At 39.3% G+C, this 24,177-nt stretch overlaps 13 protein-coding genes across 13 annotated transcripts; 5 read left to right on the top strand and 8 right to left on the bottom strand.

Annotated features, from left to right (window-relative positions):
• Positions 1–248: 248 nt before the first annotated feature.
• Positions 249–3,422, top strand: GDH2 (glutamate dehydrogenase (NAD(+)); the record flags this gene model as incomplete). Its single annotated transcript, XM_037290083.1, has 1 exon — positions 249–3,422. The coding sequence occupies one exon, from the start codon at positions 249–251 to the stop codon at positions 3,420–3,422; it is 3,174 nt and encodes a 1,057-aa protein (XP_037145978.1).
• A 183-nt stretch (positions 3,423–3,605) lies between these two features.
• On the top strand, positions 3,606–5,006 carry RRI1 (COP9 signalosome catalytic subunit RRI1; the record flags this gene model as incomplete). The annotated part of the gene is made up of 1 exon (XM_037290082.1): positions 3,606–5,006. One exon carries the CDS (start codon positions 3,606–3,608, stop codon positions 5,004–5,006), a length of 1,401 nt encoding a protein of 466 aa, XP_037145977.1.
• SWT21 (Swt21p) lies at positions 4,984–6,279 on the bottom strand (the record flags this gene model as incomplete). The annotated part of the gene is made up of 1 exon (XM_037290081.1): positions 4,984–6,279. The coding sequence occupies one exon, from the start codon at positions 6,277–6,279 to the stop codon at positions 4,984–4,986; it is 1,296 nt and encodes a 431-aa protein (XP_037145976.1).
• A 309-nt stretch (positions 6,280–6,588) lies between these two features.
• On the top strand, positions 6,589–7,185 carry TIM22 (translocation channel protein TIM22; the record flags this gene model as incomplete). The annotated part of the gene is made up of 1 exon (XM_037290080.1): positions 6,589–7,185. The coding sequence occupies one exon, from the start codon at positions 6,589–6,591 to the stop codon at positions 7,183–7,185; it is 597 nt and encodes a 198-aa protein (XP_037145975.1).
• A 112-nt stretch (positions 7,186–7,297) lies between these two features.
• KAR1 (Kar1p) lies at positions 7,298–8,338 on the bottom strand (the record flags this gene model as incomplete). The annotated part of the gene is made up of 1 exon (XM_037290079.1): positions 7,298–8,338. The coding sequence occupies one exon, from the start codon at positions 8,336–8,338 to the stop codon at positions 7,298–7,300; it is 1,041 nt and encodes a 346-aa protein (XP_037145974.1).
• A 468-nt stretch (positions 8,339–8,806) lies between these two features.
• On the bottom strand, positions 8,807–10,441 carry SRP1 (karyopherin alpha; the record flags this gene model as incomplete). The annotated part of the gene is made up of 1 exon (XM_037290078.1): positions 8,807–10,441. One exon carries the CDS (start codon positions 10,439–10,441, stop codon positions 8,807–8,809), a length of 1,635 nt encoding a protein of 544 aa, XP_037145973.1.
• Positions 10,442–11,244: 803 nt separating this feature from the next.
• On the bottom strand, positions 11,245–11,823 carry HG535_0G01310 (uncharacterized protein; the record flags this gene model as incomplete). Its single annotated transcript, XM_037290077.1, has 1 exon — positions 11,245–11,823. One exon carries the CDS (start codon positions 11,821–11,823, stop codon positions 11,245–11,247), a length of 579 nt encoding a protein of 192 aa, XP_037145972.1.
• A 796-nt stretch (positions 11,824–12,619) lies between these two features.
• On the bottom strand, positions 12,620–13,693 carry DUG3 (glutamine amidotransferase subunit DUG3; the record flags this gene model as incomplete). The annotated part of the gene is made up of 1 exon (XM_037290076.1): positions 12,620–13,693. The coding sequence occupies one exon, from the start codon at positions 13,691–13,693 to the stop codon at positions 12,620–12,622; it is 1,074 nt and encodes a 357-aa protein (XP_037145971.1).
• Positions 13,694–13,995: 302 nt separating this feature from the next.
• On the bottom strand, positions 13,996–14,503 carry DTD1 (D-tyrosyl-tRNA(Tyr) deacylase; the record flags this gene model as incomplete). The annotated part of the gene is made up of 2 exons (XM_037290075.1): positions 13,996–14,377; positions 14,439–14,503. The coding sequence occupies 2 exons, from the start codon at positions 14,501–14,503 to the stop codon at positions 13,996–13,998; spliced, it is 447 nt and encodes a 148-aa protein (XP_037145970.1).
• Positions 14,504–14,641: 138 nt separating this feature from the next.
• CHS1 (chitin synthase I) lies at positions 14,642–17,923 on the bottom strand (the record flags this gene model as incomplete). Its single annotated transcript, XM_037290074.1, has 1 exon — positions 14,642–17,923. One exon carries the CDS (start codon positions 17,921–17,923, stop codon positions 14,642–14,644), a length of 3,282 nt encoding a protein of 1,093 aa, XP_037145969.1.
• A 454-nt stretch (positions 17,924–18,377) lies between these two features.
• On the bottom strand, positions 18,378–19,895 carry HG535_0G01270 (uncharacterized protein; the record flags this gene model as incomplete). The annotated part of the gene is made up of 1 exon (XM_037290073.1): positions 18,378–19,895. The coding sequence occupies one exon, from the start codon at positions 19,893–19,895 to the stop codon at positions 18,378–18,380; it is 1,518 nt and encodes a 505-aa protein (XP_037145968.1).
• A 184-nt stretch (positions 19,896–20,079) lies between these two features.
• Positions 20,080–22,458, top strand: CDC13 (telomere-binding protein CDC13; the record flags this gene model as incomplete). The annotated part of the gene is made up of 1 exon (XM_037290072.1): positions 20,080–22,458. The coding sequence occupies one exon, from the start codon at positions 20,080–20,082 to the stop codon at positions 22,456–22,458; it is 2,379 nt and encodes a 792-aa protein (XP_037145967.1).
• A 576-nt stretch (positions 22,459–23,034) lies between these two features.
• HG535_0G01250 (uncharacterized protein) lies at positions 23,035–23,952 on the top strand (the record flags this gene model as incomplete). The annotated part of the gene is made up of 1 exon (XM_037290071.1): positions 23,035–23,952. One exon carries the CDS (start codon positions 23,035–23,037, stop codon positions 23,950–23,952), a length of 918 nt encoding a protein of 305 aa, XP_037145966.1.
• Between the last annotated feature and the right edge of the window lie 225 nt (positions 23,953–24,177).

Below are 24,177 nucleotides of genomic sequence, written 5' to 3'. Positions count from 1 at the left end.
GCACGGGTTTCCTCTGGTATGCTCATTGGAGCAATGATCCTGTTCGGAGATGCCGCCGAGGCCAAGGCGTCGGCAGGGAAGGACAAGATGAGGGGGCAAGAGGGGAATCTCAGGTATATAAATGACACAGAAACGAGGAAAGAGTAGGGTTATAAGAGATACACCTGGCATTGTAGGCAGAGTGATAGGGCGCGGCGGCAACAGCAACAGCAGCAACTACGGCAAGCACGGGAAATAAAGATATCAGCATGTCGCTACAGGTCGAGAGAGTGCCGGATATTGCGTCGCTTTCGATCTCTTCAATGTCGGACTATCATGTGTTCGACTTCCCTGGGCTGGATTTACAGAGAGAGCAAGTTGTGGACCTGTTGGACCAGCAAGGCTTCATCCCTGATGACCTTATTGAGCAGGAGGTCAACTGGTTCTACGAGTCGCTGGGCATCGACGACCTTTTCTTCTCGAAACAGTCGGCAGATCTGGTTGCCAACATAATCAATTCGTTGTATGCGTCGAAGATCGACTCGTTCGCCAAGAGCAGATTCAACGCTGACGCTAGCGATGACGTTAACTTTCACAAGATGGGCGCGAGGTTCAAAATCAAGAATAAAATCATTAACGATGGCTATGCTATATTTATGGAGAGTAAAGGCGACGATGGCGCCAATTCGTTCTACCCATATCAATTGGATTCCCAGATCGATGATCTATTTTTGGACTCGAAGGATCAAAGGAGTAAAAGACTGGTTTCCTTTTGGACCCCCGAGAGTGGATTAAAACTGACTTTTGTCTATGATAGTGTTTTCCCCGATTCCGATAAGCCGGTATCAATCAGTAATCTCTTACAGGGCGATATCGATTCAATTTCTGACAAAACAATGTCACAAATTTCATCAGTTGAAAATAAAAAACTTTATGGATTATTGATCAATCTGGTCCAGGAGAGGGAGGGTCCAGTGATCAAAGCAACTCATTCAATCAAGAATAATGATGAAATTAGATTGTTAGTTGCTTTCAAAAGATTCACCACAAAACGTTATTATTCTGCGATCAATTCCTTATTTCATTATTATCATTTAAAACCATCAAAATTTTTCCTGGAGTCGTTTAATAGCAATGATATTGTCATATTCTCAATTTACTTGAATAAATCAAAGCAATTGGATGAAATTTTACCGAATACATTGGAATTATCAATAAAACAAATTGAAAGGGAGGCTTCGTTATTATATACAATTCCCAATCATTTTTTCCAAGATGTTTATTCAGAACGAAAGTTTTCACCACAAGAATCAATATATGCTCATGTTTCATCAATTTTTATCAATCATTTTATCAATAGATTGGGTACCGATTATCAGTCATTGTTAGACCAATTGAATATAAAGGAATCAGATACTTTATTATTAGAAATTGTTGGTAATTTGAAAAAAAAATTAAGAAACGAAACTTTTACTCAATCGATGATTATTGATATTTTACATAAATATCATAAAATTGTTTCAAAATTGTACAAAAACTTCGCTGAAATTCATTATTATCGTGATACAAATGCAACAACAAATCTGAATGAAAAAACTCTATCTTATCAAAGATTGGCAAAATTGGAACCATTTAAAAATGATCAAGAATTTGAAAACTATTTAAATAAAATTATTCCAAATGATTCACCAGACTTATTAATTTTGAAAACTTTAAACCTTTTCAACAAATCGATTTTAAAGACAAATTTTTTCATTACAAGAAAAGTTGCAATTTCATTCAGATTAGATCCAAAATTAATAATGCCAAAGATTGAATATCCCGAAACTCCATATGGTATATTTTTCGTTGTTGGCAATACATTTAAAGCTTTCCATATTAGATTTAGAGATATTGCTCGTGGTGGTATTCGTATCGTTTGCTCAAAGACGCAGTACGTTTATGATGTGAATTCGAAAAATGTCATTGATGAGAATTATCAATTGGCGTCAACTCAACAGAAGAAAAATAAAGATATTCCTGAAGGCGGCTCAAAAGGTGTTATATTATTAAATCCTGGTTTAATTGAAACGGATCAAACTTTTATTGCTTTCACTCAATATGTTGATTCAATTATTGACATATTAATTAAAGATCCGTTGAAAGAAAAATATGTTGATCTTTTGAAGAATGATGAAATTTTATTCTTTGGTCCAGATGAAGGTACCGCAGGCTTTGTCGATTGGGCAACAACTCATGCTCGAAAAAGAGGTTGTCCATGGTGGAAGTCATTTTTAACTGGTAAATCACCACGTTTAGGCGGTATTCCTCATGATGAGTATGGTATGACCTCATTAGGTGTCCGTGCTTACGTAAATCAAATTTATGAAACTTTGAATTTGATGGATTCCATTGTTTATAAATTTCAAACAGGTGGACCTGATGGTGATCTGGGATCAAATGAGATTATTCTATCAACCAAAAATGAAATGTATGTTGGTATATTAGATGGTTCAGGAGTCTTATGTGATCCAAATGGTATTGATAAAGATGAATTGATTAAATTGGCTCATTCACGACAGATGATTTGTCACTTTAATTTAAATAAATTAAGTTCAAATGGTTTCTTCGTTTCTGTTGATGATATTGATATTTTATTACCAAATGGTACAATTGTTTCAAATGGTACGACTTTTAGAAATACATTTCATACAGAAATTTTCAAGTTTATTGATCGTTTGGACATTTTTGTGCCCTGCGGTGGTAGACCTAACTCAATTAATTTAACTAATTTACATTTTTTCATTGATGAGAAGACGAATAAATGTAAAATTCCATATATTGTAGAAGGTGCAAATTTGTTTATTGCCCAACCTGCAAAGATTGCTTTAGAAAATCATGGTTGCATATTAATTAAAGACGCTTCTGCAAATAAAGGAGGTGTTACTTCTTCATCGATGGAAGTTCTTGCTTCATTAGCACTGAATGATTATGATTTTGTTAATAAATTCATTGGTCCAGATAAAGATTCAAGATCACAACTTTACAAAGATTATGTCATTGAGGTTCAAAAGAGAATTGAATATAATGCAAAAGAAGAGTTTAAACAATTATGGAATCTAAATCAATCAACAAAAGATCCACTATCAGAACTATCGAATGTATTATCACAAACAATTAATAAAGTTAATGACGATTTAATTAATTCAACTGAGTTGTGGTTAAATGATTTAAAGTTGCGTGACTATCTATTACTAGACAAAATAATTCCTAAATTATTAGTTGATGTTGCTGGATCAGAACAAATATTGGAAAATATTACTGTTACTTATTTGAAGGCTTTACTTTCAAGCTATCTATCAAGTTCGTTTGTTTACAAATTTGGTATTGATGTTAATATTGGAAAATTCTTGGAATTCATTGGAGAAATAAAAAGGGAAGCTAAGGAAAAGGCTCAAAGATGATGGCAACATGGGATGGGGAAAATCAACTTCTTAGCAAGGGGTGGCACATATATATATATATATCTTAAACAGAATAAATGAAATTGAAATTGAATATTATTTTGTTTTTTTAAGTATTTTGTACCTCGGATTTAATTTTCAACATTGTAGCACATATTGATAAAAAACAAAGGGGAGGGTGGGATGCTTTGTTTGAATAAAAATAATGTTCAAAACTCACTTTCATCAAATCGAAAATCAACAATGCAACAGATGTTATACCAATGCTCTGTTGCTTCTCTAGCTCGAAGTATTGAAGAGAAGAAACACACTGAAAATATAAATAGCTCAACGAATTTAACGGATCATCTGCTTGACGAATTTGTACAGTCCGCAAAACCATTAAGAACAAGGAATTTACTTAATCAAGTTAGTGGCAAGGTACGACAATATGCAACAAATTCAACACAAAGCGGAAAGGTCAACGACCAGTACTTTAATTCTGTGCTGATCTCAAAATTAGCGTGTTTGAAATTGCTGCAACATTCACTTCGAGGTGGAAAATTTGAAGTTATGGGAATGTTAGTGGGATCTACTATAGAAAATAAATTTGTCGTATTTGATTGCTATGAGCTGCCCGTTGAAGGCACTGAAACAAGGGTCAATGCTCAAAGCGAATCATACGAATATATGGTTAAATATATGAGTGAAATGGTACCGGAAACCCATAATATAGTTGGCTGGTATCATTCCCATCCCGGCTATGATTGTTGGCTGAGTAACATCGATATGCATACGCAAGACTTGAACCAAAGTTTTCAGGATCCATACTTGGCAGTAGTTGTTGATCCTTTCAAGAGTTTACAACAGAGGAAAATATCACTTGGTGCCTTTAGAACCTTTCACCTTCCCTCTGAGATTGAAAATGAAGATCCTGATAGCACACTTCGTTTCTATAATTTAAGCGTACAGATTTTTGATTCTGATTACAATAGACCATTGGAGTTCTCGAAATTGGATATCGGATTCCCAAAATTTGATTTGGAAGCAGATACAGTTCTCTTAGAAAGTCTGGTAGGTATTTCTAAAGAATGGAATATTTTGAGTGAACGAAATATACAGGCATCAGCAAGGGTAGATGTACCTAAAGATTTTTTTGTAGTGGAACAAAGGGAACTGAATGCAAACCATGCAAGAAAAGTGGCCGAACAATCGCAAGAAATTGGCATTTTTCAAAGACCTGCCAGATCAAGTTCGTTCATCAGTTTAGATACGTCAACTAATGACAATAGCGATGTCGAAATGGACGACCAACAACTCGGAGACTTGGAAAGTGTTGATAGCAGTGTGCATACTATAACGGAGCACACCTCACCATATCGTAGACCAACACAGCTGGCTCTTCCGGTGCCAACATCTCTAACTCTTAATTCACAAAAGGAAGGCAGCTGTGATGATCGGGAGAAGAAAACTGAAGGACGTAGAAACAAAGCCCTTAAAACGCAGTTTCATATACTTAAAGATACCCTTTTGAATCTGAAACTAGAAGAATATAGGCAGCTGAGGTTCTTTAAGGATACTTTTACTCTGGATAATTCTCCATAATAAGTATACCCGAACGCTCTTGTCCTGTAGGCTCCTCGATAGATTTATCGGGTGAATATGAAACTGCATATATCTCTTCGTCTATTGGGGACTGGTTGACAACGTTTACATTGGAGTTGGGTAGGTTTAGTTGTATTTCACCTTCTGCAGGTATGGGAGCTTCACCCGCTTTGCTATCGCGTTCTATACCGCCAAACTCTATGAGCTCTTTAGACCAATTTACAATAGTTCCGTGATAAGTTCCTATACTCAAACCACCTGACCTTGTGATACAAGCCTTCATATTTTGATTTGATAGTTTTTTCGGAAGTTTGAGTTCATTTACTTTTGCGAAAGACTGGCGAGCATCAAGAATTTCTATCTTGTTACTATTACGCCTTATAAGGTAGCTGTAATGTCCATTTAAGCTTTTTAATATCTGAGTCAAACCCCTCCCCTCACGGGATCTATATAGCAACTTGGAATCAGGAATTCTTCGATCAAACAGATAAAGTTCATTTTTGTAAGTGCCAAAGGTCCTAGTTGTCTCAGCAAAGCCACCGTGAAATGACTGTTGGTCAAAGCATGACACAATATTCTTTTGAATAGACCGACCACATTGTTGTTTTGTGTGCCCTGTAGAGAGCACCGCTTGACTTCTGGTCAGGTCATAAAGTGAAACTTTGTTCCTTTTGAACCCAGCCAAGAATTGACGGTCACCATTGAAGCTCAGGGCATACGGTACAAGATATGTTTCATTACTTTTATCAATGACATTGTAGCTCTGTAGCGTTCCGACATCAGCATCATTGGACTGCAGAGGAAGAAGCTGTAAAGGAAGGTTTCTGGTGCCCAGCAAAATCACATTATACTCCTGCGTATCGTTGAAGAGAGAGTATTTGTGATGAACCTTGCTCGTCATAACTGACTGGTTTCTGAAGAACCTGGTAAATGGTACCATTAGCTTATTCTCACTATCCCATTCAGGGATCAAGAATTGCCTTATCCCATAGTCATCATGAACTGTAACAATAGAAGTTCCATCATCTGCCCAGAACATATCCTGACAAATTGAAGGCTTTCGCAATAGTTTAAACTGGTCATTCAAGTATACAGACTCTCCCAAACTGGGGAATTGATATGACACGTTAGCAGGATCATTTATAAATTTTCGCCAGTAACCATTTTCCCTTTCCCATATTTCTCTTAGACACCACCCATCAAAGATTCCATGTGTACTACAACATATTCTGAAATTTTTTTGATTATGAATCCTATCTTCGAGCCCTTCCATCTTAATTATTTTCACGGAAGCAATTGTGATGATGTTTTATATTAAATCTTATTTCATTTCATGAAGTAATACAATAGCATTGCCGCAGCCTAAGAGGTATGGCCAAAATGTTCATCACTAATTCATTGATTTGAGCAAATGATTGTAATTTACTTCGATATAGTTAAGTCATCGGTCACGGATTATGTTACTGTAGACCTCTCTGAAGAAAAAAATCTTTCAATGTCTATGTATTATTCGCTGGTATACATGAGACGCATTGTGGACCTTCTACTATAGTTATTGAGTGTTCCTTACTGAGGGTGGAATATGGTCTATAGAGGATTTGGCTTGGAGCAAATAGCTCCTCCCAACGACAAACCATTTAATGAGCTAACACCGGATGAGCAGGGTGAAAGAGGTGCGCAGATGATGATGAACTTCATGACTTCGTGTCCTGGAAAATTCGCTATCAGTGGTGTGACTGGTTTTGCGTTAGGTGGTGTTTTTGGTTTATTCATGGCGTCGATGGCGTATGATACACCGTTTCACACACCATCAATCCCGGGCACAGGTCCTGGCGGTGCTCCCAATATGGTCAAACAAATGGCAGATCTACCGCTTAAACAGCAGATAAAAATACAATTCTCAGATATGGGAAAGAGATCTTACTCAAGCGCGAAAAATTTTGGCTATATTGGTATGATCTATTCTGGTGTAGAATGTGTTGTTGAGTCACTACGAGGAAAAAATGATCTTGCCAATGGATTGACTGCAGGCTGTATAACAGGTGGCGGTTTGGCCTACAAGAGTGGCCCTCAGGCGGCGTTAGTAGGCTGTGCCGGGTTTGCTGCCTTTTCAGCCGCTATTGATCTATATATGAGAAGTGAAGACGGTAAGCCGCCTGCTAATGATTTTGATGAATGATAAAAAGGGGTCTTTCAAGTTATGCAGACCTAGTAACTGTAAATAGATTGCATTGTTTAATAAATAAGTGGAAGATTTTTGGTTTTAGTTATCGCCTCCAGATTACTTTTACTTAATAATAATACACATAAATATTGAAAAAGATGAGTAAAATAATACAAAATATCCAAAAAGAATATTCACTATAGTTTGAATTTGTGGTGCGTATCTTGTTCTGATTGTTCAGCAAATCAACTATTCTATCCAATTTATCTCTGTTACTAATAATTTCCTCTTTCAAACTCTTCATAATTTCGTGACTTCCGGTCGCTAGTGCCGAATTTGATGATGACGCAGATAACTCCGACTTAAAGATGGAAAATGGTGAGTTATTGGAATCATGATACTCTTTGTTCTCTTTAAATCTGCTCTCCGCTACTCTCTTGCCTGGTGAAACTAGGTAGCGCCATTTTTTTTCTATTAATCGCCTCTTCTCATTGAATGCTTCATCGGTTAGGACAGTATCGTTTCCATTTGAAGAATTTTCAAAGTCCTTATTGACGTACGGCAGTGGTAATGGATCGCCCAGTGCTTTTTTTAAAGAAAGTCTTCTATTTCTCGAACTAGAGCCATGAGCGGGACGTCGCAGTCTTTCTGGCATCTCATTTTCGAAATCTCCATCCGAATCACCTAAATTGCTCGATATTATCAAGCTCCTTCTTGACTTTAACCTTGGTGTAAATTTTAACTCTGCTTCATAATCCTCATCATCATCTTCATTATGTACCACTGGCCGCCTGTTCTGTAATTTTTGCTGTCGATTATCAGAAGTCCCCACATCAGATGAAGTTGATGGAGAGGGCTGTTGCGGTGGTACAGTAAAATTGAATAGATTTGGTTCGCTAACCTCTTGTTTCACTGTCGCTGTTGGTTCATCCAGATGATATCCATTGTTGTTAGGCTTGTATTTCAGACCAAATACAGGAGCGCAGTCATTTGAATTTGTTGTATTTGATAGCACCGAAGTTGAATTATTGGACACGACAGAGTCTCTATGCTCTTTATTTTTTCTTTTATAGAGTTCGTTAATCTTCGCAATACGCGCCTGACTAACCAGTTGTGATTTCTTTGTCGGCAGGTAGCCAGCGGGTGTGTTTAATGAATGTGACTCCATTCATAAATGGTGGTATATTTGTGACTGCGATTGTAAACGTTGGAGCGGGATTTGCCTCTAACTATTTCAATACAAACGTCAACAAACAATACTTCGCGTCCTTTCAATGCTATTCTGTTGTATTCTGAAAAATGGAAAATATGAAACTTACAAGTGAGAGGCTAAGAAATAACACAAAAAGGACATTTTTACCATGCCATTAATCTATCAAGGAATTGAATTTATTTATTAGTGGTATAAGTAGTAGCACTTCAATCAGAGCAATGTGCTGTGATTATACAACGAAATGTGATTGTCACAGAACAATGAGAAAAAGAGTAAATAAAGACGAGATAATAAAAATTGATATTAAAACATTAAATGATGAGGATAATAGGTCAGCGGTGAAAGCAATGTGAAAAATGTTTCGAAATCACAATTCTGTTTAGATTTGACAATAGAAAACTCAAAAACAATTTCATTTGCTCGTTAATTAAAATTGAATTGTTGATTAACATTGGAGCCAAACCCGAAAGTATTTCCCGCTGTTTGTGGAGCCATGCTTTCATCAATCGCATCATCATCTTCGCCAAAGTAGTTTTCAATGATCTTGTAAGCTTTTTCATAAATTTTATCATTTTCATTCTGCTGGCAGTTGAAAATTTTCTCCATACCACCAGCTTTTTCGATATAATCGGCATTCTCATTAATATTCAAGCCACGAGCCTCCTTATCAGCTTCACCCATCTTCAAAATGTTTTCTAAAGCATCAAGAGTGACTTCAATTATTCTGTTATCGGCAATTTCTAACAAGTCACATAATGGTTTTATGCAACCTTGCGACACCAAATATCTAATTATTTCAGGTCTCTGTAAACCACCAGAAGACGCGTTTGAAATGGCCCAACAAGCTTCTTTCTTTGTCTTGTAATCAGCGGTCTCTAATAACTTCACCAAAGGTGGTAATAAGTTTGAGTCCATAACAGCTTGAATTTGTTCAGTGTTACCTGCTGTAATATTTGATATCGTCCAACAAGCTTCTTTTCTGATTGATTCTTTTGGCGAGGTCAACAAGTTTCTTAAAGCTGGTAAGACACCTGTATTAATGACAACTTGTGTTTGTAAGTCATTACCAGTAACAATGTTACCAACAGCTCTCAGAGCTGGCGTTTGCACTAAAGTTGACTGGTGATTTAATAATTCGACTAATCTCTTTGGAATTCTAACGTCGATAACAGCTTGAATTGCTTCTGGTGGACCATCGGAAAGGTATGAAATAGCCCAACATGCATCTATTAGTGTTTCTGTATCCAAGGAATAAATCAATTTAGCTAATGTGGGTAGAGATTTAGAAACTGTGGCCCAATCTGGCTGCGGTTTTTTCCCCCTACATAAATTGGATAAGGTCCAAATTGCAGTTCTAATCAAGGAGGTTTTATTTGTATTGAAAAGACCCAAAATTGGCTCCATTGCGCCACATTGTAAAACATGGTCCCTGTAATCCGTTGAATCACCCGCAACATTACCTAAAGCCCATATCGCCTGTTCTTGAACTTCCACAGATCCTGTATATAACAATTGAATGAACAATGGTACAGCTCCTGCATCAACAACAACTTTAGTTTGTGCAGATGTACCCGAGGCAATATTTGTCAAAGCCCAGGCAGCCTCTAATTGTAACATTTCTGGTTGATTTTCATTCATGAAATTTACCAATGCTGGTACAACACCAGATTGAATTACCATATCTATTGGAGGACGATGTTCTCTCGATAAGATTTGTCTGAATTTCACAGTTGCCGCAAGCTGCTCTTGCATATCAGGAGATTGAATTTGTTGAATCATTTGTGGTAATTCAACCTGTAACTGAGTATAAAATTGTTGGTCTGCTGAAGCTGAGTTATCCTCCTCATCTTCGGAATCTGCTCCATCTGCAGGTGGAATAAAATTTCTCCTCTTGGCTAAAGCTTCATCCCTCTTTGCTTTTCTCAGCTCAACCTGCTGAGTATCTCTACGACGACGCAACTCATCCGCAGAGAATCTTTCCTTGTTTTTGAAGTTTGTTCTTCTATATTCGGGAACGAACTTGTTAGTTGAAGAATTTGATGTGTCAGTAACGTCCATTTTATTTCCTTTTAAACCGACAATAAATACAATTCAAAATAAATGAAGCTTTAACTAAATAAGACCACTCAAATAACTGAATCTCACACTTTTCGTCAACCTGCGCGTGTTATCTATTTACTCTTCGTTATAATATATGGCGATGGGCAAGTTATTCAGAGTTCTTTTTAGACGTAGAATTTGGTATTTTCCTTCCCATGATAAATCACCACACACGAACGATACGGGTAACCGATATTTATAAATTAACCGCCAATCTTACATGTTACCACATAAAAAAAAATCCAGTTAGTATACACACACTTTTCTTCAATGCGCTATATGTCTATATATGAATAGATACATCTACATGATTATTATACCACATTGAAAGAATAATTTGGTTGAGCTCGAACATACGGGTCCAACGCAAATTACGAATTAGGGAAGAGACTATTGATTGGGACAGAAACAGACTCACACAACGAACATTAACGCACGCAACACACTTTTGAAGTAAAACCCATATTGGAGAAGCACACATCCATTCAAGGAGAACGCAAACAAAAATGGGAGAGGAGGAAGGAAACGAGAAAGCAATCAATCTGATGTCTCTCATGTTAAAAACCGTTCGAAATCCAGAGCACACACACACACACATATCTTTATGCACACACACACAAAACAGACATACGTGATTTTCAAAGGTGGAAAAAAAAGGGCTTAAAACACACTGCTAGAACACTAGAAGATCAGCTTAATAGTAACACACACACACAATAGGAAGAAAGAAAAAGGTACAGTCAGGAGGAAAAAACAGCAGCTTATAACAACAACATACCACCAGCAACGACCGCACTACCAACCGTTAAACCCAAGACTTTCAAAGGACCCAAATTGGAACCACTACGAGAACCAGAGTTTTCTCTGGCCTCTTGTTCCTCAATGTTTAAGGTTCTTGAAGTGTGATTGAATCTACCATAACTTGCAGTACCAGTGTGATCTGGTCTGTTATCCCTAGAGGTATGGTTGAATCTACCATAACTTGCGGTGCCAGTATGGTCCGGTCTGTTATCCCTAGAGGTATGGTTGAATCTACCATAGCTGTGGGTACCGGTGTGGTTTGGTCTGTTATCCCTAGAGGTATGGTTGAACCTACCGTAACTGTGGGTACCGGTGTGGTTTGGTCTGTTATCCCTAGAGGTATGGTTGAACCTACCGTAACTGTGGGTACCCGTGTGATTTGGTCTGTTCACCCTCGAAGTGTGGTCGAATCTACCATATCTGTGGGTAACACGCGAAACGGAAGTCGTGGTGCTGGTTGGCTCCTCGCTGAGCTCTTGAGCACCAGACAAGGTTGCCACACAGGCCAAAGTAGCCACTGTAACACTGGAAACCTTCATCAAATATAAGCCAATTGAAGTCTAATCCTAGCAAAACAATCAAACAAAACGCAAGTATTATCGGTAGAGCCAGAAATTGATAGTTATGCCAAAGCCTGAGCTATTTGTTGTTCTGAAAAAATCTCCACTTGCTGAGTTTACGCAAAAGCAAACTACTTGATCTCAAAGTATTAAAAGTTGCGTGTGAACTTGTTGTTCTGGAGGTTGTCCAAGGTCTTTCAAGAACAAGTCAAGAAATGTTTAAATTCTGGTGAACATTACGCTCGTTATAAATGGTTTTAATTCCAAGAAATTTCCACCTCTCCATTCCGAATTGCTGCACGAGCTGCCAGCCAATCTTCCTCGTTTGAGGGTTGTTTTCCTCGACGCCCGAAATGGCATTTTTCGTCGGAAAATAACTCAAAAGAAAAACAAAAAAAAACCAAAAACCAAAAAGATGTGCAAAATATCACGTACGACGGTGTGCGCCATTTTCATTTTGGGGATAGGAGATCTGATAGGTAGAACGGCAAAGTTACCCGGGTTTGGATAGCAGCGGGACTTTCCTCTTCCGTTCCGGACAGTATCTCAATGTCGGACAGTCCGGGATAAGCAGTGTCCGAAAGAAGGTGTGTCCTAGTTGGGTGAGCTGCACTAATTGGGACATGATGGCCGAAAACAGAGAGTTAGGGACTTCTCGCAACTCCATACAATGGAAATATAATAGCAGACGAGGTCAGGGAAGATGAGATGAGATGAGATGACATTAAATGGGATATATATACAGATGTAGTTCAGTTTATGTAGCCTTTGACTTCTAGAGTAGATGGGCCGTAGCAGACAATGGTCTGGAACGACCCTCCCTCCCGAGTGGGGGGACATTCTTTTCTACAGATTTGGGTAGCGGGACAGATCCCATCAGACCCTTGTCCTCGGCAAGCTTCGAGCTTCTGGAATACAGTGGATCTGCTTGGTAGTACTCGTCGATGATTGGATGGATCAAGATGGTTTGCTTTTTGATCGTCAAAATGCTGTTTGTGGGCACAGCGGTCCAGTCACCTCTTTCAAAAGTGAGCGGCTCAGAGGCAACCATGATAACGTCCTGGTTTCTGTTCAGTCTTTCCATGCGGTACTCGCCTGGGGACGTTTCGACGAAGCTTGAACCGCAGCCGAAGTGCAGCGAAGCGGCCTCATCGGTCTTGGAAGTGATGTAGCGAGACACCACCACTGTGGATCCATCTGTCACTGCGAAATTGAGCAGCGATGGTTCTACACGCTGTGCCGAGCCGCTTGCCTCTTTGGTCCAATCTCGTATGTAGCCGACGGTTCTGAGAATGGCTTCTCTTAGTACTTCGTGGCGGAAATGACCCTGCTTGCTCTTGGGGTCGCAACCCAGTTTTTCCAGTGTATCTAAGAATAGTGCGAATGCGCACTCAGAGTCTGTGCTACCTTGCAAAAAATTCAAGTACTCATCTCCAATGTGGTTCAACAACACACGCTTGATCTTTTGGAAGTTTCCGATACCACCGTTGTGCATGAAACATAGGCTGTGGTACGTAAACGGATGACAGTTCGTTTCGGATAACACTCCGTAAGTAGATGCCCTTACGTGGGCGAATACCAAGTCTGATTTAGTCTTCTCTGCGAGTTTCGACAAATTTTCGTTATTCCACGCAGGCGTGATCGCTTTGAAGATACATGGCCCATCTTGATCTAGCTCAGCATCCATGGGGTAGTAAGCAACACCAAATCCATCTCCGTTCACAGGACTTCTTCTGTCAAGACGTAGTCGACTGTCAAATGATTGGTTTATGATTGAGTGTGCCGGCCTAGTCAGTAAATGCGATAATTTGATAGGCTCTTTGCCCTTAAATATCAAAAAACGACACATTGCGCTGCTGGTAGTTCTTATTGTAATGCGATTTTAAGCAGAGAAACCTCAGCTTGAGTACAAAACTCCGTTATACCTTACTTATATACCTTTGGATATATGTCTTCCATGATACTCAATGTGCTTCTTCGATGAAGCCACAGCTTCTATCGCGTTATCCATGACTGATGATGCCACGCCGCGAAGGTAAAGAAAAAACAACCACTGGTCGAGAATTTGACGACGTCGGTGCTATAAATGAAATCTAAGGTATTCGATATGTTAGAGCGTTATTCGGTATCTATACACGTATATCAGTTGTCTCACGTTTCCAAAATGATTGTGACTGGTCCTTCATTGACAAGAGAACAGCTCATCATTGCGCCGAATTGACCGTCTTGAACCTTAGCATCTCCTATGCTTTCTCTCAGTAACTGAAGAAACTTTTCATAGAGTTCCTTTGCCAAAGAACCTTTCTGAGCCATATGAAAGTCCGGCTTGGTACCTTTTGCTGTCCTAGCCATTAATGTGAACTGTGAAACGGATAAGATCTCACCGCTTACCTCTTTTATGTTCCTTTTCCACATCGCGTTTTGATCATCTTCAAAGATTCTGAGATTGACGACTTTTTTCGAGAGTTTTTGCACATCCTCTATGGTGTCTTCGGTGGATATTCCCACTAATAACATGTATCCATGCTTAATGCTTTATCTTGCTTGTTAGTAACTTATCGAAATACATCGCATGAAGACTTCACGATACGTACCTGGAAATTATCTTCGAATCTACCACAACACTGGCTTGACTCACTTTCTGCAGAACTATCTTCATCGAGGCTCAATTGGGAGTGTGGATGAGTTTATGTGCTGCTACAAATTTCCTATTAATGCGCTGATAAGCAGCTTTTTTTCGAAATGGATTATATCATATGATTTTGAGAAAAAAAAAGAGCGGTGCTAAAATATGTATCTATTTAAAAGTCAGCCTCTTGATTAGCCTGCTCGACATGTATAGTGCACACCCGATGAATCTGATGAGCGCCATGAATGCAACAATCCACAGTATAATTGTAAAGTATATGGATGCTTTGGTCGTAATAACGGCTCTTTCTGCTGTGCCATCGGGGTTTGCCGCCTGATTGTTTGGTCGCATTGCAATGTAGTCACCGATTCCACCTGCCTCTAAGACAACGGCAACCACCACAAAATTGGTCAAGACCCAGAAAATTATTACTAGGGAACGAATCTTGGCATAGTAACCAGCCTTTTGTTCTTCGAATGGCACATCTTTCTCCTCATTCTCTTCCGGCGATTGTTCTAAAATATGCAAATGTTTGTCATAATTCGATTGAATTTCTTCAGCGGAGACCAAAATTTCCATCTTGAAGGTACCATCTTCCTTGGCGTTAATCTTACCCAAAGGCTTAGCTGATGAACCTTTAGTACCCCAAGAAATGTCGTGAACATTACAAAATGCGTAGATGTTCAACACATTCACGTATGACGGACTTAATAAAATGTATTGCACAAAACTGGTCAGCATGTGCCATGGTTGGAGATAGATAATCGAGCTCAACCAATAAAGACAGTATGTTGAGCCAAGTGACACCACCATATCTCTAAAAGTCTCTTGCATCAACAAGCCTCTAAACGTTATGGAGCCGGCATCTAAGATATTTTCAAACGATCTTACACTCATGAAAATACTGCAGAAAATCATGTATATCATCAGAACTGCAAAGAAAATACAGGTTGCCACATAAAACCATTCTGTACTTTGTGGCTTATTCCCTAGAGATAAAATAAAAGTTGAGATTAAACATATTCCGTACAACCAGTAGAATATCACGGATAGAATACTGAACGCAGAGTGGTACGTTAAGGCAATAGATAGTGTCAATATTCTGAATACGAGGAAGAAAGAGCTTAATGAAAACCACGAAATTATTGTGTTTAGAAGTAGATAGAAGAACTCAATGCTTAACATAATCTTCCTCCAAACATTATGCCCACTAGTCCATATCCTGTGAAAATGAAAAAAAGAATATACACCAGCAAAAAATGAACCATTTAACCAACGTCTTCTTTGAAGTATGAATTCGGGTACACGCTCAGGAACATCTGTAGATGCGTACGAACTTCTACAATACTTCAAAATCCAGTTGCTATTTTTCTTCGTTACCAGTTCGAAACACAAAATACGATCCTCAGCCAAGTACATATTCGAGGAAAAAATATGGAAACCCTTATCCTCCATACTTTCACCATAGAAATACTTCTGCAATGGCTGACCTTTTACAGCTTCAAATCTATATGCAGAGAATGCACCAGGCAATACCGTTATGAACCCAAAATTTGATTCCGTCGTTTTATCCAGAATATTTGACATTTTATATTCAAAATTTTGTGAAGCCACTAAAGGGTTTAATAGATGTTTGAAGCCCCTTCCTAATTCAGCTTTTATTTCGCCACACGCCCCACCAACCTGCGGATTACGGAATTCCCTCCATAGTTGATAAATTGAATCCTTACCAGTCATAGTTCCCGCATCCAACAGCGTCACGATATCAGGTTGTAATAGTTCCGCAAATCCTTCGAATGCCCATCTATGTGAATTGATCTTCTTTTGATTTTGTTCTTTCAGGCAAAACAAAAGCTGAACGGGTACTGTATTCGTGCCTGCTGAAAGTTCTATGCCATCACTCGTAATATTCGTAACATTCATCATAGTTGTATGTTCGTACACATGCATTGCAACTTTTTTCCCATTAATTTCATCTTTTGCAAAACCATCTTGATAACAACCCAATGCACTCATTAATGCTAAAGATTTTTCACTAATCTTTGAACGGCCATCTGATACTACACATACGACAATTTTCTTCCATGCATCAGGCCCCCATGTACTTGAATTCTTCTTACGAACCATACATTTGATGTTATCCATAACACCCTTCAAAGTTCTTCCCAACAATATGTGATCCTCATTGTACATTGTAATGACAATCATCATTTCAGTCCTCCGTGGCGTTAGGTATTTCAATTGCCTTACTGTAAAGTTTTTTGCGGCCAACTGATTTGGTTCGCAAGTTACTGCTTGATATCTCATAAACTTGAATTCATTTGAAATTTCATTCGATGTTGCATTTGAATATTGTTTCAGTAATGATTGACTCACTGGTGAATCAAACACAAAATTACCTCTCCAAAGTTTAAATTTTCGCATTATCGTAGGGGTTCTCGTAGGTACTCTTTTCATTTCATCCTTAGTGAGATCTTTATCTCTTGAATTCAGGGAAGAGGAAGAGGAGGAAGCAGGCACACCACTTGCTGTGTAGTTCATTCTATCAAGGGTTGTAATGTCATCATATTCTCCAAGATCTCTATGCGAGTACTCTCCAATACTGCTATTACTTAAATCCTCTCCCTCTCTGATGAGTTCGTTCTGCGCGTAACTCTTCTGCTTAGGTTGATGATCATAATTCATGTACCTGGTGTCGCTCTCTTGTGGACCTGCTTGATAAGGATCCACCATCTCACCATCTCTGTCTAAATATGTATTAATCTGATAATCGTCTCCACGTTGATCAACGTAGCCACCCTCAGGATCATCATAACTCTGCTCATTATGAAGGTAGTTACCTATAGTAACTGGATCTTGATGATAGCTAAACGCATTTACGTCTTGTCTTTGATGATTCAATATGGGACGTTCTGATTGGTCTCCTAAATCGTCCAAATCTGACGTAGATCCCATACTAGATCCACCTGCTTGATGCTGATTACGATAGTAATATTCCTCATCATTGAAGTAAGGCGCAGAGCCACTGACGGGAGCGGGAACATCTGTTCTTGCATTCATGAAAATCGTGTTTTGAGTTACGTCTGGCGTGTGTTGTACAACATTGATGGATGGAATGCTTTGTGGCGCATTTGCAATAAAGGCGTCATTGTATGCTGTGTTACTCTGCAAATTGGGATCACTGGGAAGCGGATTCACGAAGTTATCATACGTGTTATCTGTATACCCATGATCACGATAGAGTCCATTATGACGTCCATCGTCGTGATATTGGGGTTGCTGACCGCTATGACTTTGAGGTTGGTGTCTATTATTAGAATGGGGATGATCTTGATAAGCATCATCCATATAGTCAGATATGGGATCTATATCGGATAGGTTGTAATTCTCGTGTTCATTGCTATTATTAGCACTCGAGTTGCCATAATGAAAATTATCGCGGTGCTCCATTATAAATTGCTTGGCGTAGCTTCAGCCAGTTGCCGATGTTATACTAACAATCAGGCTCAATGAATAAAGCCAATACAGCTTCCGGTATATATATCTGATCACTTATATCTTATATACTTTTCACCAGCTGAAGCGATGATCCGAATATCTATTTCTGGAAATGAAAAAAGTGGCTGGTTGAGAATTGGCGTTCGTCATATCTGCATGATACGGCTGAAACATCAACTTGTAACAAACTTGAAGGAGCGATGATGCACATCTCTGGCAAGTTTCTGTCAAGTGCTGCATATATGATACACTAGATATCGAAGAATAGAGGCGCAGAAGTGGAGAGAGGCGTAGAGGCAGAGCACTTACCTAATTGAAGTGTGTGAACAATTCTAGGCAATCTGAACATTTGTAGAACATTGCACGCACATCTCTAGATTTCCTTTTTTTGATAACACTCGAGGCATTAAACTTTATACAGGGCATTATAGAATGGGTGCTCGGCAACTAGTTCAGAAATCTGTGAAGTGTCAGACTCTTTGGGAGATGTAAGCATACTGACTCTAGCCTGGGCCTGGTTATATATATAGTTTCTCTTCAACTTGTCTACGATATTCTCTTCCATGCCGCAAGATTTTTCGGAGATTTTCAGTGCGTTAGTCAAAAGGGTTTTTGCATTTCTCATAAGGATCTCCATTGTTTTGGCTGCATTATCGCCAGAAGCATTTGCCTTTATTTGCCATCTTCTTAGCTCATTGTCTGAAGAATTGATAGTTACATCACACAGCTGAAACACGATATGACTCAACTGATCACTTGCATTTTTTGTCTTCCCTGATATTATATTGTTTCGTATCGAAGACAATTTCGCCGCTGCCGACGTTAAAAGTTTGTTCAGCAATGTGCACAACTTCCATTCGGTGTCAAAATTTTCTGTTGAATCTAGACAGCTAATAGTGAACGATAAGACATCAACTTTGCCTAGTAGTAAATGGATGTTAATGTCGGTGAAGCTGTCGGTTATATAGGGTTCAATGGCAGTTAAATCGCCGTGAGAGACAATTTCAATTCCTTTATTTATCTCCAAAACGACGGCGAGCTCCTCCTCCTCAAGCTTGAAGGAAGAGCAAATAGCTGCATAACGATTGTTCAATTGATGTGTAAATGATATTATGAGGTCCTCGACTCGATTTGCCTCCATGGGGGTGAGCGCCACATCTCTTGCAATTCCAAGTCTGCTCTCTACTATGATCTCCATTAGGACTTGAACAAACTTGAAACCTCCAACTAACACTTCTGAAATTGTTTCCAAAGTGATTTGATCCGCCTGCTCCATGTAGTCGACCATGTCGTCGCTTGGTTGGGAGTCGTTGGGCTCCTCATTAACTGCTCTTTCATCTTCAGATTCTGTTGATTCAAATTTCTGAAGCTCGATTACTTGAAAATCCAAAGAATGAAGAGCTAGCTCTATGAACTTCTTTGCTAACCGAATCAAGTCTCCAGCGTTCAGTCGATATTCATCAGTTGATTCTAACAACAGTAAATAGCAAGTTAATAAATTGGACTCCAAGTCCCAGGTACGAACTTGACTAAACTTTTCAAAAACCTCCTCAAATTTGTTGACAATTTCAGTCAACGGGATAGTTAGAGTATGTATCATTGGTAGGTCTTCTAAATGTACATACTGTAGCAGATTCATATATCCACTATTTGCAACGTACGATGTGTAGATCTGTAGGAAAAGGCGCGTTTCATTGTACATGATGTCATATGTGCCCTTCAAAGTAGCTCCTGGTGCTCTAAGGCCAGCTTCGTAAATCTCGTAGGCCTTTAAATAGAACCTTAAAGTCTTTTTGATGTCTGAAAGCATCCAACGCTCTCCCTGTTCTTCATATCCAGTGGCCTCAACGTAGTAGTCCTCGCAGTTGATAAGTTGCCGCTGCCCGAGCTTATTTTTGGACTTCTTGGCACCTTTCACCTTCATCTTAATTTATCTACGGACACTCTTTATACCATAGATTACCATATACATTTGGAAAAGACTTCAATTTTGTACCTCAAAACGCGGGGAGTTGATTGACGCGTGTGCAGTGAATAAAACCTGCTCTATGTGAAGAGATAAGATCAAAAGAAGAATTTATCACAGAATAGGACAAGACAGCACTCCAATGCACGATGCCAGGGGAAATCTGTCATCAAGGATTGATCAGGTTCTAGTCCTTACAGGTTTAAAGCATGATGAGAAGTCTTTTGCCTTGAAATTAGAGAAGTTTGCTGATGGAAAACGCGACACCATACCTTACTTAGCCGAGCTTTCTTACAATGATAAGAATTCAAGACGTTTAGCTAGGTTGGTTTTGTTGCTAATGTGTCAGCTATTCGAGCTCCGAATAGATGGACTCGATTCGGACTATGCATTTGACCTGGACGATATACACCACACGAAGCTATGTCTCGTGAAAATAGCAGGACTTCCCGGGAGGATAGACAAGTACTATCATATAGAACCAGAGGAGATCACACCAATAGACATGGACAGAGCAGTCGAGTATGCACAGAATAGACAAGACACCACATATGGTATGTTAATTCACGATATATTGGGAAATCTAATTGAAATGAATGATGACGTGCGTAATACTTTTCAATTTGATAAACTACGAAATTACGATTGCACTATTTCCGACTTTATAAGAAGTTTGCGCAGAAGTAAAGTGAAGCAAGAGGAGATCAGTTTGATGAGGAATCCAATTTTTGACGTAATGCGTTCTACAACCACTTGTGAGGAGTCTTTGAACGACTTTAATTCTCAACTAGCTTCGAATGAAACACTTGACTCATCAAATAATCTCGACCACGGTGAGGAAACCGATTTATCAAGCTATGCTGAAATTTCGCAAGAGACTCCGCATAAAAGAATGAAACTCGTTCAAAGCAAAAATCTCATTGATGTTGAATCAATTCAAAACTGCCTATTAGGAACTGAAAAAACTTTATTTGGAAAAATATTTGGTATATACCCACCAAAGGTCAAAGTAGGGCAAAAATTGAGTACTATCCATCTGTATTTTATACCAAAAGGGTGGCCCTACGACAGTACACAATTGCTGATACCTAATGTCAATTGTATTGAAATAGCAGTCCTTGAAAATAGTGGGCTCTTCGAAATATTCACAGCGCTTTTACAGAACAGCTATGGCTTTGACGAAAAGCTGATGCTAAACGATTTTTCAATCACTATTGAAAGGGTCGAAAAAGAGCTGAAAGATGACCTACTTACGGCCGCATGGTCATTAGTTGAAATTGGAGACGAAGATTTGATAAAAGATTTGAAAATTCCTAAAAGTGTTCAACTTTCAAAGAAAGATCCATTTATCTCATTGTCTGAACTAAGCTTGACCACGCATGATGTTAAATTCGTGAATATAATTGGCTTGCTGGTGTCCTGCAGCTTTGAAAGTCCCTCTTTTGTTAAAATGGTCCTTACAGACTTTACAGAGACTAAAATTCCACAAAAGTATTTGCTTGACCCATTTTTAATCGATTTCGACAATAAGTTACACTCAAATATGGGTGTAAGGGCAATAATGTATCCGGATAAATTTGAAGATTTTGACAACTTGATCAAAAGGGAATTCAGAGGCAAATCGATCAAGGACATGTTTTTACCAGGTGCAGGCTGCAACATTTCACACAGAGGAATCGCTTGCAAATTTTTGCTTAGGGTGAATATCTATGGTGGCAAGTTAAATGCCATAGTAAGAGAATGCGAACCAATAACATGCAGGATGAAGAAACACGTAGACAATAACAACAGCGAAGAAAAAAATCTTCTAAATCAGTTATATGCTCGCGCTTTCAATAGTATTCCCCTACCCTCCATACGAAAGTTTTTGCAGTTCTATTCAACGTGCTTCCCGTATGACGAGGCCGAAGAAGATCCCAATGGACTAATAATAAAAAATTCTAAATTCCACTCTAGTAATGAGGCGGCAATCCGTTTGTTACCCTCTATCCATCTAGACGACTTGAAAGAGTACAAGTTGGAACAGGAGGCCGATATAACTCTCTTAAATCAAAGCACTGATTTAAACATCCTCCACGAGGTGGAAGGCCAGGTCATCTCCATCAATTATGACCAAACTAGACTAGAAATACTTATTACAAACTCTATTTTCCAAAAAGACTTCATCGATCCCGAACGAGTAGCTCGAATTGAAATTTTCGGTGCTCAAAACCTGAATTATTTTTTCAACAATGGCAGAACTGAGGTCGACCAACAGAGTATCGATGCTCTGAAGGAGATTGCCGTGGGCGAAGAGTTGAAATTCAAGATAGTGCGCGGGATAATCCCTCTTTATACCAAGAGAGGCCAGCAATCTGGTCTGATGTTTTGGTCCCCGATAGAGCTTACCATGCTGGAGATCAAGTCGCAACTAGACTCATGCGGCGGTGCATCGTTGAAGGAGGAAGAACATGACGGCTTGTTGCAATCTTTGATGACTTTCTCGTCAAAGGCAAAATTTGGCAACCCAACTCCTCATTAGTCGCGAGCCTAGCCCCGGACCGCTCTCGCGAGCTTCTAGAAAAACATTCAATCCCAATAGGCTGGAGAGCTGCATCACACTCCCTCGAGTTAACTGCCATGATACAAACGCTCGCAAGACCATTCTGCTTTTCATTACCATTCCATTTCCATTTCTGTTTGCTTCGGCGCACTTACATATCTATGCACATTCATGCATGACAAGGAGCTGTTTGGTGACACGCAGAATGCAAACGGTTGCAGAATGCAAGGAAAGTCTTCACCGCAATAGATGACTACATACAAGGTCAGATGCATGTTTCTCATACCATCCTTACAGTTTTGCGCACCAATACGTAAAGTATCGAGGCAAAGGGATGTTGATGGGTTTGTTTTCCAATGCAGTTCTTGCGAACTGTCATGTTCACCGCAAGGACTTAGCGGAGCGCGCGGCTTCTCACCTTCTTTCCCTTTGCTTTTTCAAATAGGGAAATTGACTTAAGGGACAACAAAGAAGGAAAAAAAATATATAAAGGAGATGGCATTTTAAACTGGGGGAAATGTCTGAGTGTTACTTTCAGAACATCAGACGAATATTATGAGAGGAGAAAAGTTTGTACAAGTACTGAATTTACTCTTTCTTTTGGGCGCCGGGCTGCTAGGCTTTTTTTTGATTCTTTCGGGCGGCAAATCTGGCGGGGTACTGGATGGCTTCTATTGGTTTGAAGCCGATACTAGCGGATTTAATGATGCCCCACAACTAACCAGATGGTATAACTATGACTGGTGTGCGGTTCGAGACAACCAGGTGACAAATTGTTCATCCAGAGCTCCCGCCACGGCTTTTTCGCCAAGGGACAATTTTGGGAGAAGCAATGAAATGCCGACTACGTTTTTGGACAATAGAAACGCTTATTACTACTTGTCGAGGGTCGGCTGGGCCATGTTGTTGATTGGACTTTTCTATATAGTACTGTCGATCATTCCAGCTATTGTTCTTTTGTTCAAGTCCTCAGTAGCCATGCACATATGGCATAATTTAGCCATATGGGCGGCTCTCTTATTTGTATTGCTCAGTGCGTGCCTGTACACGGGCTGTTACGTTAAGGCGCGGTCAGGCTTCAATAGCGAGGGAAGACACTCCAAATTGGGAGCCAAAATGTTTGCGTTTATTTGGACTACGTCATTTCTGCTCATGTGGAATGCCGCCTGGGCGGTCGCCGGAGCTGTTCTTTCGAAACGCGACAGGTACAACGCCTACGGACGTGGGGAGGTGTATGGCACTGGTGCGACATATAATTCCAGCTCTAGCGACGGTCACATGGACAAATCGACATACAATAGTGAACAGCAACATAATCGCGGAAGATTTTTTACGAGGTTGGGAGCTAAAAACAAGTCAGCAAACCCTGCAACAACGGCTGAACCTGATGAGGTTGAATATACAACCACTGATTATGTAACCCAACCCGCCACAGAGGCGAACAGAACAGAACAGGTTCCTTCAGCAGTTTAATTAATTAATAATATCTTTTTCCTGTTGCTGAGATAATCTGGACATTTTGTGTTTTCTCGATCCCTATGTAATAATTATTGATGGTAGTGCCATATTGGAGAACTATTAATATTATTATTATTATTATTATTATTTTTCACACTTCTAACTCAGTCCCAATAATACCATTCAGCCAAAAGCTCAAAAGAAAGAAAAGAAATTAAAGAAGTATTTTTTATGTAATCA

This window comes from Zygotorulaspora mrakii, chromosome 7 (assembly GCF_013402915.1).
Source record: "Zygotorulaspora mrakii chromosome 7, complete sequence".
NCBI classification, from domain to species: Eukaryota; Fungi; Ascomycota; class Saccharomycetes; order Saccharomycetales; family Saccharomycetaceae; genus Zygotorulaspora; species Zygotorulaspora mrakii.
This window is presented reverse-complemented; position numbering and strand designations above follow the sequence as displayed.